Below are 14,902 nucleotides of genomic sequence, written 5' to 3'. Positions count from 1 at the left end.
ATATTATACTTTCAGTAGGCTGTTTTGTCTAGTTATTACTTTGATAGAGTCTGTGGTTAAAATTTGTTTACCTTTTCATTATCTGCATATTGACTTGGATTTAGCATATTGATCCTCTTGGTTATTTACTATTTAATTTTCCAATTTGTTTTTATTAGTAACACTGGAGATGTTAGTACTTGGATTTTATGGGAAATAATTTTTTTGTTAAAAACACAGATGAGGCTTCTTGATTGAGCTTTAACATGTCTTCCGGGCAGCAATATTATTGGTTTGGCATTGGTGATTAATTCTGCTGTCCTGGTTTTGATCACTTGTAGTCTAATCTGCTTGGAAATAACATTGGATTATGTTCTTTAGTGACAAGGCATGGTTTAACATCTTGTGCTTCTGTGTGAAAATCCCAAAATTGATGCTTTTGGACATATTCTTCTCTGGAGGGTTCATTCCTGGATCTTGTCCTACTAATTGCTGTAATGGTAAATAATAGTTTTTCTTTAGCATTTGCTTTCAATGACTTTTCTCAGCCATCAATAAATTATTAAAAAGCTATAACCATCTGTTAGAGAATAAGTTAACATTGGGCGGTTCCCCATTTTGAACTTCTTTTAAAGTAAATTTGAATCTGGGGAATGGGGTTAAATATATCCTGTAACTATAAGGAGATAGAATTTCTTGTTTCTAAAATTGAGACATGATAATTTTTCTAGATCATGGCTATGATGTGAACTGTTTCAAGCATTTTATGTTTTTGAAGTTCATAAAGAAAAATATCATGGTAGGCTATTACCTTAGCCTTGTGGTTCAAGCCTGAGTTGCAGCAGAACGAAAGAGCCCATTCAGTTATGAAGTCCTTTTTGAGGTGTATGGACCCTAATTCAGTACTTTTAATGTTTTTAATTGGAGAAGGAAAGAAGAGAAAATCCCTTGAGTTGATTGTTCACTAAACGGTGTCTTTTGGTAATGGTTTGAAATTTTAAATGAATTTTGAATAAAGAAAGCTATGCTCTCGCTCTCTCTCTCCCTCTGCACTCATGATTTATTCTGTGTCTTAACTCAAATAACCAATTTGAAACAAATTCGCAGTTCGTGGGATGATGTACTATCGTAAAGCACTTATGCTGCAAAGCTATTTGGAAAGGATTTCTTTGGAAGGTTTGTTAAAAGGTTGTGTGCTTAATCGCTGATACATAAAAAATTTTGCAGTAACTCTTGTATTTGCAATTCCAGATCCCGAAGCTGCTATTGCTGATAGTGCTTTGACTGACACTCAAGGTTATGACCTGTCTCCTGAAGCTCGAGCTCAGGCTGATTTGAAGTTTAGCTATGTTGTTACATGCCAGATTTATGGTCAACAAAAGGAAGAGCAGAAGCCAGAGGCTGCTGATATTGCATTACTTATGCAACGGTCTGTAGTTGATCCTGAATTCGTAGTACCTATATTTAAGTTTGTGTTTGGCTAGTCAGATAGGCAGGCCTCACAAAACGTACATTTTGGAAGAATTACACAGATGGTATATGTAGCTTATTGTGTTAGTTTTATCTTCTTCCTAGGAATGAAGCTCTTAGAGTTGCTTTTATCCATTCTGTTGAGAGTATGAAGGACGGTATAAATCACACCGAATATTATTCAAAACTTGTTAAAGCAGACATACATGGAAAAGATCAGGTTAGTATCTGTGTCTGCATCTCTCACTCAAATACCTTTAGTCTGTCTGTTTTTAGCAATTATTTACCACTTTTTATACTTTTGATAATCATTGTCTTGATCTCTGATTTCTTAGGAAATATATTCGATAAAATTACCTGGCAATCCAAAGCTTGGTGAAGGCAAGCCTGAAAATCAAAACCATGCTATTATTTTTACACGTGGAAATGCTGTCCAAACTATAGATATGAATCAGGTGAATTTCCACTTGCTGCAAGTTTTATTTTTGACTTGTTATTATAAGGTTTATTTGTTAACCATGGCATGTGGTATTCTGCTTTGTCTTATCCCTTGTTCTTGTTGCGTCTGACATTCTTGGTAGTTTATGCTATTCTGATGATGTTCTGTCTCATGTGCCTGTTTTGAAACTATTGGGGAACATCAATCACATGGTGTCTTGATAGTTTTCTTGTGCTGAGGTGAAATGAACTATTTGGATAATATAAAAGCTTCATATGTCATGATTGGTGAAACATATTTTATTTAAAAATTATGTGATAAAGATCAAGCTTCTCCCGGACCGGAAACTACCAACATCTGCAATTTTTCTTCTGGGTTTGGGTTTGTGGACTGCATGATATTTGAAGTATATAAGTGTACTTTTGATGGAAATAAGATTGAAGTTCCTTTATTAAATGGCATGGAGGGACCTTGGCAAAACCTATGCCTTGATTATGGGCAGTGGCTATCTTCTAGATTTCAATGGTCTGTGTATAATTTCTTGAAAATGCACATATTTGTTCTTGTGGAAGCTATTGAAAATGGATATATATGTATATATATATATATATATATGTAAGTGTGTGCGCGCATTATATATCTGTTAAAAATTAGGGTAAATTATTTGAATAGTCACCCAACTATTCAGGCACTCCTATTTGAGTCACTGAATTATAAAAAATTTCAATTGGGTACTCTAACTTTGGATTCACGTTCAATTGGGTCACCCGGGCTAACTCCGTTAACGGCGTGCTGACGTGGCATACTACGTCATTTCCCAATGCCACATCTGTTAAGACAGGGACCCACCACCCTAACTTCTCCATAACCGCAGTTAGAGGGAAGGTTTGGTGGTAGTATATCAACTAGAGGGAAGCGTCTCCCACAGGCGATGTGGGACTATGGACCTGAGCCACTGCGTCCCAACAACATCAACATGCCACATGGATAAAAAAACTCTCTTTACCTTAGAGATTGTCAACTCATATAACTGGTTCTTCACGTCATATAAATAGAAGGTAATTTGAATTCTTAATTTTTTATTTTTGGTTAGATAGGTTGTAGCAATGTCCCTTGTTAAATTTGGTTCTTTGCCTGCCTGGCATGCTAATATGGCAAGGGGGCATAACGTGGCATACCATGACAGCACACCGTTAACGGAGTTAGCCCGAATGACCAATTTAACAGGAACTTAAAGTCAAGGTACCCAATTGAAATTTTTTATAATTCGGTGACTCAAATAGGAGCAATTGAATAGTTGGGTGACTATTTAGATAATTTACCCTAAAAATTATTCTAAATTCAGCACTTTCTGACCTTTGTTTTGGAGAGTGCTCTGCTGATTTCTTTTTCTTTTTTCTTTTTTTTTTTTTTGTCCACCTACTTTGTCTTAAAGGATAACTATTTTGAAGAAGCTTTAAAGATGAGAAATCTCCTTGAAGAGTTCAATTCTGATCACGGTCTTCGCAAGCCAACTATTTTAGGTGTCCGAGAGCATGTCTTCACTGGAAGGTATATTTCACTTTCTATTTTGTTACTGTTTGCATCAGTTTCTAAAGATTTTTGCTAAACTGGCAGTACATGTACAATTTTCTTTTGCAATTTGCAGTGTTTCTTCTCTAGCATCATTTATGGGTAACCAAGAAACAATCTTCGTGACTTTAGGCCAGCGTGTTCTAGCAAATCCTCTAAAGTAAGTTGCATATTCAGCATTTCTGAGAGGCTATATGGTCTCACATATTGATGCTTAACTCTGTTCATACACAGGGTACGAATGCATTATGGCCATCCAGATGTTTTTGATAGAATTTTTCATATAACAAGAGGTGGTGTCAGCAAAGCATCCCGTGTTATAAACATTAGTGAAGATATATATGCAGGTTTGTTCCCTTATTTATGCATTCTTTAAAGTACACTTAATAGTTTTATTTAAATCTGCAGTTTCACTTCATTATGTTTAGTGACAATTCTAGGATTTTATTAAAGCGGTTGTGTGCTTATAGATGTTGATTTGAGGATATACTGATGAGTGGGATGCCCCTCATAATTTTGATTGATGATTTTTGTGAATGAAATTATAGCCATGATATGAAATTGTACAGGATCAATTACAATTTTACATTGTTACATTTTTATTATACCTGTAAATGTAGTACGATAAGGTACCTTCTGCATTTGTAGAAGAATGGTTTGTTTATTCATGGCTAAGAATGTGCATCAGCACGTAGTTTTCTTCAACTGATCTTTCTTTGGTAAAGATCCAGCTTATGCTTCATTACCTAGATTGTGTAAATACACTCTGTAAACCACATATCTTGAACCAGTGTGTTCATTATTTTGGTTCATTAAACAATTGTTGAATCCTAATCACAGCCAGCTTTCCTAGTCTGATTTTATGTTTTCATTGGAAAGCTAGCACCATCATTGGAGAAAGTTAATTAGCACATATGCTATCAAGATGATGCCTCTTGTGTTACCATTTGTGGGGCCTTTTCATCTTATGTTTTGAACACAAATTTAGTTTAAGGTTGTCTCAGATCTAAATTGGAGCTTTATGACTAATATTTAATTTTTATTTTGTGAAGTCTAAAGTAAAAATTGGACAATGAAAGTTCCCATTTGGGTGGACTTATAAAATGATCTTGGACCTAGTCAGGCTTAGCTAGTGGCTTATGTTTCTCTAATGAGGTTCTTCCTCAGCTTTCTTAAGCCTGAGATTGTCAAACTTGTGTGAGTTCCTGATTTTCTTTTTGTATTTTGTCTGATTTTAGCTGAATGTCTCAAGCATTGAGATTGTCATGAGTAATAATGTAGTTTACGAGTTGCTTTGCTAGCTAGGGAGTTGAAAATTTTGTACTTATGATCTTGCAGGTTTTAATTCAACTTTACGCCAAGGCAATATTACTCATCATGAATATATTCAGGTAATAATTTTTAGACCATGTAATTGGGATTAATTACTTTAAAACCACCCCTGCCTGTAATAGGAGAATCGGTACTTTATTCCTGTCCCAAATCAGAGGTCGAAGGTTCAATCTGTGGCTTGTCCCAAAAAAAAAAAAAAAATAAATAAATATTACAGTGCACTTTTGTGAAGTGAAATGGTGATTTGGCAATCATCCAATGGAATTTGCCTTTCTTTCTTGCAGCAATCTTGAGGCACTAATGTTGCAAAAGTTATCAATACATGGCCATAACAGCAAATGCTATTTTCTCTCTCATTCATGCACAGGTTGGTAAAGGAAAAGATGTTGGGTTGAATCAGATTGCATTGTTTGAAGGCAAAGTAGCTGGTGGAAATGGCGAGCAAGTCCTTAGTAGAGATGTCTACCGACTGGGCCAACTATTTGATTTTTTTCGGATGATGTCTTTCTACTTTACAACAGTTGGATTCTACTTCTGTACCATGGTATGGTTTTTGCTAGTTGCTGATGGTACTATGAATTTACTTTATTTTCCTTAGCAGGCTGCTATCTTTGAATCAATTAATTTTGTCAGTGTGCGCACATGCACGATGCACACAAATCTATTATTTGAACTTGGACGATTTATACTTCAAATAGTTATCAACCAAGTCCAGGCAATTAGTATTCTGGTTGCCATTGTGTTTTGTATTTTTGTTAACATATATTGTCAACAGAACACCTTTGATCTCATGGTGTATGATTGCTTTCTTATAGTATTTGATTTCTTCTGCAAGCATGCATTGTTTGTGACATGCACCCCTGTGTTGTATGTTATGTGGCTAAATTATGGGTTTTGCATTTAGTGGAAGATATCGTGACAAAAGGCTGGATGAATCATCTGAATTTTCTGTAGCAAGACCAAAACCAAAATATAAAGCCTTAGGCAGATTATTTTAGGGCATATGACCATAAGCAACAGGCAGCAAAGGAAGTCTAAATGGTGAATGACGACTCATGGAGATTCAGGAGATTCAGCTATAGTGTTTGATGTAGAATAGCGGCTCTTGTTTTTCTCCTCTTATTTCCATTAAGTATGCATACACAGCCAACATGACCATGTGTTTTCTTACCACTATTTTATGTAATCGGGGAGAAAATTTGATCAATTTGAGAGTGAGTTTAATATTATCTGCAACTTGTTATGCACGTGGTCACAGAAGTTCTTATGAATCATTTAACACTTAAAAAAAGTTACCTATTTACCTTAAATTCAGGTTTGTTTTTGTTAAAATGAGCTAAATGGTTTTGAAACAGACTGAATGTTTTAATTTTTTATTAAGTAGTATTGGAATGGCCTCTATCAAGATTAGGAAGAGCTTTACTAGGGCAGGTTATTGAGAGATCTAATTAAATTCGACAGGATACCTAGATTAGTGACATTATGATAAACTTCTATTAAACATGAGATTTGTTTTTTCAGGGTATTGAAATTTGTACTAAAAACATGTTTAGAAATTGAAACAAGCACAAGGGAAATTTGGAGCTCTGTTGGTGTGGAATGAAGAGAATAAATTTTCAAATGTCATCTTCTTGTAGCCAATTTTGTCAGATTAAACCTAGAATTCCTCATGGGGGTTCTAGTTTGAAGTTATTATCAATTTGATAATGCATGGATTGTCTGTTTCATTTTGATGAAGACACATTAGTGCTTCATAAATTTGGTTATGCTTACTGGTCACACACATGATAGGATCATATTTTTTTTATTGTTTTACTGCACTGCTATAATTATTTTTTTAATTTAGTTTTATATAATTTTTTTTTTAAATTTAATCAAACATTGTCTGCATACCTGCTGTTTGTAAGTTGGAAGTGGCTTTTAGCTAATGTAAAAGTTTATATTTTTGTCCTGATTGAATGCATGTTGAAAATAGTTCTAATGTCTTACGAAATCCATGATGGGAAGAATTAATACCAGCTTTTGACCAATAGATTACTAATGTTTTGTCTCTATGCAGTTAACGGCGCTGACTGTGTACATATTCCTTTATGGCAAGACATATCTGGTACGCATTCTGCATTCTTTGTTTTAAAATCATGGTGTCATTGTAAGTATTCTTTGGCAAAAATTCTAGTGGTGTTGGCGAACAGTAATTGTCCTTGTTTCTAATATCCCCAACATTGTTGACACTGTTTATTTTCCTTGTTTTAGGCACTATCTGGACTTGGGAAGGCCATTCAAGATAGAGCAAATATAATGCATAATACTGCTTTAGATGCTGCTCTAAATACACAATTTCTTTTCCAAATTGGTATATTTACTGCTGTTCCTATGATTTTGGGCTTCATCCTGGAACAGGGATTTCTAACGGTAATCTCATCATCAGATCTTGTTGTGTTGGTTTTATAATGATAATTATCAGAATGAAAAAGGTTTATGCTCTGTAATTTTTGTTTTCATAGCAGCTCTCCTGAAATAATTGCATTTTTTGAATTTGGTTGCTTGTGGTTTGTTACGGTGATTGTGAGATACATGCTTACCAATATAATCTACAATTACTTGTGTATCTCGGAAATACAGATCTGTATGATGTCACCTGTAATCCAGGGCTTTTCCATTTCCTCATGCTTGACTGGGCTTAACAGTAATATAAGCCACTCTGAAAAGAAATTTTTTCCAATTTTAGGTTTCATATGGATTGACATTCATGGTTGTTTCTTGGTTTATGTTTTTGATTTTGATGTCTGGTTATGCTAAACTAACCAAAAAGATTCCCTGGCAAATTTCTTGTTTTTCCATGGGTGTTAAACAATTGTAGATTCTGGAGTTCCTGCATAGCAAGGCTAATTATTATCTTCAATTTGGCTAGTCTTTAATTTTGTAGTTGAGGGGACAAATTTCTGAATAAATTTGGTCATATGATAGTTCCCAAACATTCTGTATATCATCAAGAAATTTTTAACCCTTTGTTGCTTGTCAAGTGTTCTTACTTCTTACTAGTAAAATCATCAGCAACTAGTAGATGTGTGAATTTTTGTCACTAATGTAGTCATCTGCTCTTCTATCCTGTCATTAGTTTCTCCTTGTCTAATTTTCTGAGTTTTTCAAGGTTGTTAATGTTAGAGGTCTATGAGATCTTTACTGATGTGCTCTTCCACTGTTGGATTATTGTGCAGGCTGTTGTTAGTTTTACAACGATGCAGTTTCAACTTTGTTCTGTATTTTTCACTTTTTCTCTTGGCACAAAGACACATTACTTTGGTAGAACGATTCTCCATGGCGGCGCAAAGGTCAGTTTGCTCTTATCTATTCATCCTTAGGCCCACATCTTTTCTGAGAATATCAATTTATTATTGCTGTTCTAAATTGTGTATCAGTATCGAGCGACTGGCCGAGGATTTGTTGTCCGTCACATCAAGTTTGCAGAGAATTATCGGCTTTATTCCCGCAGTCACTTTGTCAAAGGGTTTGTTGTCTTTGTCATTAACATTCAAGTGCATCTAACGTGAAAATAAATCCTTATTAAAATTTTGACTTTTTGATTTGTAGGTTTGAGGTTGTGATCTTATTAATTGTATACTTGGCATATGGGTATAATAATGGTGCCCTGTCCTACATTCTTCTGTCAATTAGCAGTTGGTTTATGGCACTCTCATGGCTGTTTGCTCCATATCTATTCAACCCCTCTGGTTTTGAGTGGCAAAAGTGAGTATCTTCTAGTTTTTCTTGTTTGTTTGGAGGTGTATGAAGTGCTATGCACTGGAAACATATCCACAGCAAACCATCCTCACCAAGTTGGTTTTCATTTGACCAGGACAGTGGAGGACTTTAGAGATTGGACAAATTGGCTTTTTTATAGAGGTGGAATTGGAGTAAAAGGAGAGGAAAGCTGGGAAGCCTGGTGGGACGAGGAGTTGGTAAGACCCCATGATCTTAACTTCATATCTTGGAAAGGAATGATTATATGTTTTATATCTAATGAGTTGAAAGCATAAAAAAGATATGTACATTTTCTGGTGTTGAATTTTGAAGTTGTGTGAGCTGTCTTAGTTGCTGATCTAATCAAAGGTGCCGTGCTCTGACATGTGGGTTTGTTTTGCATGCTTCCCTTTGGATGAGGATTTACTTCATTAACTGAACAGTTTGAGATTTTGCTTATTTTGCTGCACAATTGAATGTGTTACTGTAGTTCTACTGCAAGTACATCACTTGGGTCGATGTAGATCATTTCTGACAGTGTTTTAACTGGGTATCCCTGATTAGAATTGGATGGTCTATTTTTGGCCTCATAAGAAATTTTGATTATTAAGCTCATCTAAATTGTATATCACGAGGTTAGTGTATGTTAATTCTGACAGCATTTAAATTTAGTATATGCGATTTGAAATGTGTAATTTTAATTGTAGCTGTAAGAAGAAAATTTTATTCTCAAGCTATTCAAAATTGTATTGTTATGATTAGTCACAATATTGGTTGTATGCTTTCGATAGAGTTTCAGTTTGTTTCTTGGTTCATCAAGCCTAAAACATGTATAGTAGGAAAATGAGTTTTTTAATTTTTAATTTTTTTTAATTTTTTTAATTTTTTTATTTTTTTATTTTTAATTTATGTACTGGTCCAGTTATGACTGTCCTGACATTTGATGCAATGTAAATCCTGGGCAGTCTTAATGCCTTGAATTGTTTCAGTTGATCTTATTCAGAATATTTTTCTTTTAATTTGGAACTTTATTTTTACCTATATTTTGTATATGGAACTTTGCAGAGGTTAGTATTTGACATTTGCATGTTAGAAAAGTCAAATACACATTCAGTGCTCAATAAGGTCCCTACTGAAGAGATCTGTTGTTACTGATGTGTTTCAAACATGCACGGAAGTTGACAACATTTATTTCTTTTGGTGTCTTAATTTTGTTACTGGCCACTACACTTTTTGTAGTTGCTTTGTTCGCTATTATATTCAACATAGAACATAGACTTAAATTGTGGCACAAACAGACATTATGTCTGAATTACATGGCTGAACTTATCATTCCTTTTCGGTTTTATTTTCTAAAACTCTAGTTCTTCCTTTTTGTTCTTGGGTTTTTATTGTCAAAATTTAGTTCATTTAACCAATAATCTTGCATGATTTCCATGTTTTGGTTGTGGATTGCTTTTCAGTTTTTGTTTTGTTTGGTTGTGAATATTCAACTAATTATTGCATTTACAGGTGCATATACATACATTGCGGGGAAGGATATTGGAGACCATTTTGAGCTTAAGATTTTTTGTCTTCCAGTACGGCATTGTTTATAAACTGCATGCTAGTGGACATGACACATCATTAACGGTAAAATATACTTGTTTTTCTCTTGAAAGATAGTAATCTGATTGTTTTGAACTGTCATCCTTTATGTTAGAAAAAATAATCTTAAAAATGAAGCCCAAGTTACTTGTTTTCTGCTTTGGTTCATTATGCTGAAATTGATTCCATACATTAAGGTTTTTCTTAAAGATCTGTCCGTTTCAATTAGAGTTGGGTGTGGGGATGGTCATGTACGGTTCCAGTGAAAAACATAGTTCCTAAGCCCAAATCTGTTTAAAATTTTCAAACCCAAACCTATCCCAAACTTGTTTGTAATCTCTATCTAAATTCCCAACCCCACTGAACCCATCCCAAACTGGTCAATGCTTTAAATAGAAAAAATAAAAATAAAAATCAATCATCTATCCACAGACTATGCACACTTATTTTGAATAACCAGAACCTCACTAAATAAATTTAGTCTTTAAAATTTCAAGCGAAGATATCTTGGATATAACAATGAGAAATATAGAAAAAAGAGCTCAAAAGATTTTAAGTCCACTAAGGTGTTGCCACATGCTAGCTGAGAAAATATATTTATTTCTTGATTTTAAGTATGAGAAAAGCTGGCTTAAGAAATTTCAAGCAATAATATGGAAATTGGAAAAAGGAAAATTGTTTAAATTATGATAACATAATAGAGTTAAAAAAATTTCAAATAATAACAGTAATTAAGTAAACATTCTAATTGTGTATAAATATATGGACATACGTAAATATATATATTATATATCATTTGGTTTTCAGGTGTGGTCTTGGGTTTTATGGTTTCTGTGCCGGATATTTATGGAATATACACTGTTTAGGTTTTAGGCATTCGAAGGTCAAATCCTAAACCTATCTCAAGTTCATTATGGTTTTAATTTTAAATTTTGAGTCTGTCCCAAATCCTAGTAGGGTTTTTTAAACTGGTCCATTAAAGTTTGGATAAACTGTGTACCCACCAAACCTATAAAAATTGCCATCCTTGTTAGGGTGGATATTCAGTCAATGAGCTCTGTTTACTTCACCACCATATATTCTTGAGATGTCCCAAAAATTCAGAATGGTAAAAACTGCAATCCCCATGTGAAGTGGAGATGTCTCAGGACAAGTAACATTTCATTTACAATTCCACTTGGTAATTGAAATTGGAGGATTGTGGTACTGACTTTCTACCATGTTTGTCCAATTGTATGGAAGAGATCATAATTTTGGCCTTTCGTTTATTTTTATATTTCTTCTTATTCCTTGTTTAATATTAAGCATAAATTTTACTTCATCTGCTACCCAAAAATAAGCTATTAGTAGATTATTGGTTTTCATATCTGCTGGCTATTATATTTTTGAGTATTCATGCTGTGGAAACAGATGGAAAGTCTCAATAGCACACCTTATTGAAGTAGATTTTTGGTTATTTTTATATGATCCAAACAAGATGTATATAATCTTGACAAATCAAGAAATGTTTGTTTAGCTTTCTTGATCGAAGACTTGGTTATATTGAAAAATTAGTTACCTTTTTATGGAATATGATTATTTTGAGCTTGTTGACTGTTAGTAAAAGTAAATGATCCTCATGAATGATGATGAATCTGTTTTAAAACCATTTTTTTGACTGGTCAAATTTTTTAGCAACTCTTTTGTGTAGTCCGTCATGTTAGAATTATTACCCCTGTAGATATTAGCTAATTTTTTGCTTCTTTCACTCCAGCTTATAAAATCCTTCAATTAACTGTGCTATTATATATATTTACTGAAGTTTTTGTAACTATCAGCCTTTTGTTGAAATGTTATGAAGGCAATATTATTAATGCTATTATTTATGTTTTTATTTACTTTGTAGGTGTATGGCCTATCTTGGATTGTGTTAGCTGTGCTATTTTTTCTGTTCCAGGTTTGTGTGCTACTCCTTTGCTTTCCAAGAACTGCATTTGCTAATGTTACTGGATGCTTTAATTTGTGTTTCAAAATGTGTAGGTATTCACATTCAGTCAGAAGGCATCTGTAAACTTCCAGTTGCTTCTCCGCCTCATCCAGAGCATGTCATTTTTGCTGGTATTGGCTGGTTTGGCTGTAGCAATTGCAGTCACATCTCTTTCTGTGCCCGACGTCTTTGCTTGTATCCTAGCATTTATACCCACTGGATGGGGAATTTTATCCGTAAGTTTCAGTCACTTCTGTTAACTTTTCTTTTTCGTCACTTTCAAACATCAATGGCGAAAATGTGCATACTGTGATCAAACCCCTTCTACATGGACCACACATATTCAGGCTTAAGCAGCAAAATAAATTAAAAAAGAAAACTGTGATCAAATCCATGTTTATCCATTTTGCTTATATTAAATTGCTCTTACACCGTGTTTATATGTTTATAATGTGAAATTTTTCATGAAAATCAGATTGCAGTTACATGGAAGCCTCTCATGAAGAAGTTGCACTTGTGGAAGTCAGTGCGCTCGCTCGCTCGGCTCTATGATGCGATAATGGGGATATTCATATTTATTCCTGTCTCTTTATTGTCTTGGTTCCCTTTTGTATCGACATTCCAAACCCGTCTTCTGTTCAACCAGGCATTCAGCAGAGGTCTGGAGATCTCCCTCATCCTTGCCGGAAACAATCCCAACACTGGGCTTTAATCTGCTACACCTTTGTAAATATGTTCGAAGATTTTGTTTGAGTGATTGCTATGTAGCTTTTTGATTTTGGACTCATTTAAGCTTTCATTAAGAAGCATCTGTGTTCTATGTTAGACAAAAGGCTTGTATACTGGTTTACATCAGTTTGTTTAGTTTTTGAATTATTCCGTGTATTTTTGGTCCATGCTAATACTAGAGTCATTGTGATTTCTCCGTGTATTTTATTGTTTTACAGGCCTTGCTAGGTGTTTTTCCGTTCATGCTAATGCTAGTTGGGAATTGCTTATTCAGGCCAACCAACAACAATAATAATATATGTATGTGTGTATATATATATCAAGCATTGAAAATTAATATATTGAGATATAAGATTATTAGAAAACATGCACTTATATATTATTTCCGTGCTGACAATGATTACATGATAGAGTGTGAAATTGGTTATTATTTTACTTATTCAAGAGTTAAATAGAGAACATTAACTAATAAATAAATAAAGGTTAACCTCTGGTCAAGATTCATTTAATTCACCCCCGGAATGTCATAACATCAACTTTGTTGATATGGTTGGAGAAGAAAGGAAAGGGGCTGCATGAGGTGAAGGTCCCCTGAAACGTCAATCGCTGGGTTGGCAAAATTCTCTTCATTGTCTCTTTTGACTTTGAATTTTGGGTTGATTTTATTGTAACTCTTTTTACTTTGTTAATATGCAAAAAGCTTCATTAGATTACGAAGAGGCAAATCTAACTAACGAAAATCACTAATCCATATGTTCTATAAGAGGAATAACAAACTAGCATCTCATTACATAGAAAATATTTAAATGTTTCAAGGTGGTTAAATTTTAAAATATAGATATGAATATACAAGCTTCGGTTCAAACCCAAATAATATGTTTGTATTTAACAATTGAGTAATGCTACATAGAGCGAAGAAACCACACGACACCAGCCACACGACTGATGTGGCTGGTGACGTGGAATTTTTTTTTTAATTTTTTAATTAAAAAAAATATTAAGTAAACATTAGGGCACATGTCATGTCTCTCGTGTGGGTCTCTCTCTCTTGTGTGGCTCTGTGCTCTTGGCCACCGCTTCCCTCCCCCGAGACCGGCTGCCGCTCCCAGCCGTCGTCCCTCTCTTGTTTGGCTTTGAAGAGAAACTAGGGCACATGTCGGCCCTAGTTTGTGTCTCTCTCGCGTGGAACTCTCTCTCTCTCTCTCTCTCTCTCTCTCTCTCTCTCTCTCGTGGTCGGGTTCTCCAAATTGCACGAGAAACGGCGGCCGGGATGAGGGTCGGGATCGGGGAAGAGAAATGACGGCCGAGATGGGGGTGGGGCAGAAGCGCAGCCCGTGATCGAGGGGAGAAGGGGAGAGAAACGACGGCCGGGACGAGGGTCGGGATCGGGGAAGAGAAATGACGGCCGAGATGGGGGTGGGGTCGAGAAGCGGCAGCCAGGAAGGGGGCAGGGAGAAGGGGAGAGAAACGACGGCCGGGATGAGGCCGGGGGCGGGGGAGAGAAGTGGCGGCTGGGACAGGGGCCGGGAGCGGGGAGAGAAACGGCGGCCGAGACAGGGCTGGGAGTGGGGGAGGGTAGCGGCACGAGAGAGAGAGAGAGAGAACTTACGTGTTACTTTATTAATATTTTTTTAATTAAAAAAAAGATTCCACATCAATCGTGTGGCTGGTGTCGTGTGGTTTCTTCGTTCTATATAGTATTACTCTTAACACTTATGGTTTTATTATTCAAATAGTATTATAGGGCTAGACTAACTGCAGCCAAGATGCATGATCTTATCAGCGGTTAGCAAAATTGGGGCAGGCATTGGTTGGCTTTCAACTGTCATTGCATTGAAGAGAGTGGGAATCAAGATTCTTGTTTTGGAGAGGTCTATTGACCTGAGTACTATGTAAATTGCTCTTGTCATGCCCCGAACCCGGCTCGGTGGTAAACAAATGGCCACACACAAGACCTATAAACCTGAGCAATAGCAAAATATGATCTAACAAAGTCACAAATTACCGATAACAAAAATACAACAACTTCCAAATAGAAGGTTCAAGGACTATAACATGACAAAAATGACAGGGTCAACTACAATGAT

General features: G+C 35.3%; 1 protein-coding gene across 2 annotated transcripts in view; it reads left to right on the top strand.

Moving 5' to 3' along the window:
• Positions 1–13,017, top strand: part of LOC120249489 (callose synthase 9) — a 44,196-nt gene extending 31,179 nt beyond the window's left edge. Inside the window, exons 34-52 of one of the 2 annotated variants that reach the window (XM_039258016.1) lie at positions 1,087–1,155; positions 1,231–1,408; positions 1,555–1,669; positions 1,785–1,904; positions 3,324–3,439; positions 3,537–3,620; positions 3,695–3,807; positions 4,799–4,851; positions 5,160–5,336; positions 6,852–6,899; positions 7,046–7,204; positions 8,011–8,124; positions 8,212–8,300; positions 8,384–8,539; positions 8,649–8,751; positions 10,046–10,165; positions 12,006–12,056; positions 12,140–12,322; positions 12,562–13,017. In XM_039258016.1, coding sequence (XP_039113950.1) covers positions 1,087–1,155; positions 1,231–1,408; positions 1,555–1,669; positions 1,785–1,904; positions 3,324–3,439; positions 3,537–3,620; positions 3,695–3,807; positions 4,799–4,851; positions 5,160–5,336; positions 6,852–6,899; positions 7,046–7,204; positions 8,011–8,124; positions 8,212–8,300; positions 8,384–8,539; positions 8,649–8,751; positions 10,046–10,165; positions 12,006–12,056; positions 12,140–12,322; positions 12,562–12,798 — 2,285 coding nt within the window. In that variant the 3' untranslated portion in view covers positions 12,799–13,017. The remainder of the gene's footprint in view (positions 1–1,086; positions 1,156–1,230; positions 1,409–1,554; positions 1,670–1,784; positions 1,905–3,323; positions 3,440–3,536; positions 3,621–3,694; positions 3,808–4,798; positions 4,852–5,159; positions 5,337–6,851; positions 6,900–7,045; positions 7,205–8,010; positions 8,125–8,211; positions 8,301–8,383; positions 8,540–8,648; positions 8,752–10,045; positions 10,166–12,005; positions 12,057–12,139; positions 12,323–12,561) is intronic. The other variant, XM_039258017.1, reaches the window with a different exon arrangement.
• Positions 13,018–14,902: the final 1,885 nt, after the last annotated feature.

This window comes from Dioscorea cayenensis, chromosome 19 (assembly GCF_009730915.1).
Source record: "Dioscorea cayenensis subsp. rotundata cultivar TDr96_F1 chromosome 19, TDr96_F1_v2_PseudoChromosome.rev07_lg8_w22 25.fasta, whole genome shotgun sequence".
NCBI classification, from domain to species: domain Eukaryota; kingdom Viridiplantae; phylum Streptophyta; class Magnoliopsida; order Dioscoreales; family Dioscoreaceae; genus Dioscorea; species Dioscorea cayenensis.
Note: the sequence above shows the minus strand (reverse complement) of the source record. Positions and strands in the feature narration are given on the sequence as shown.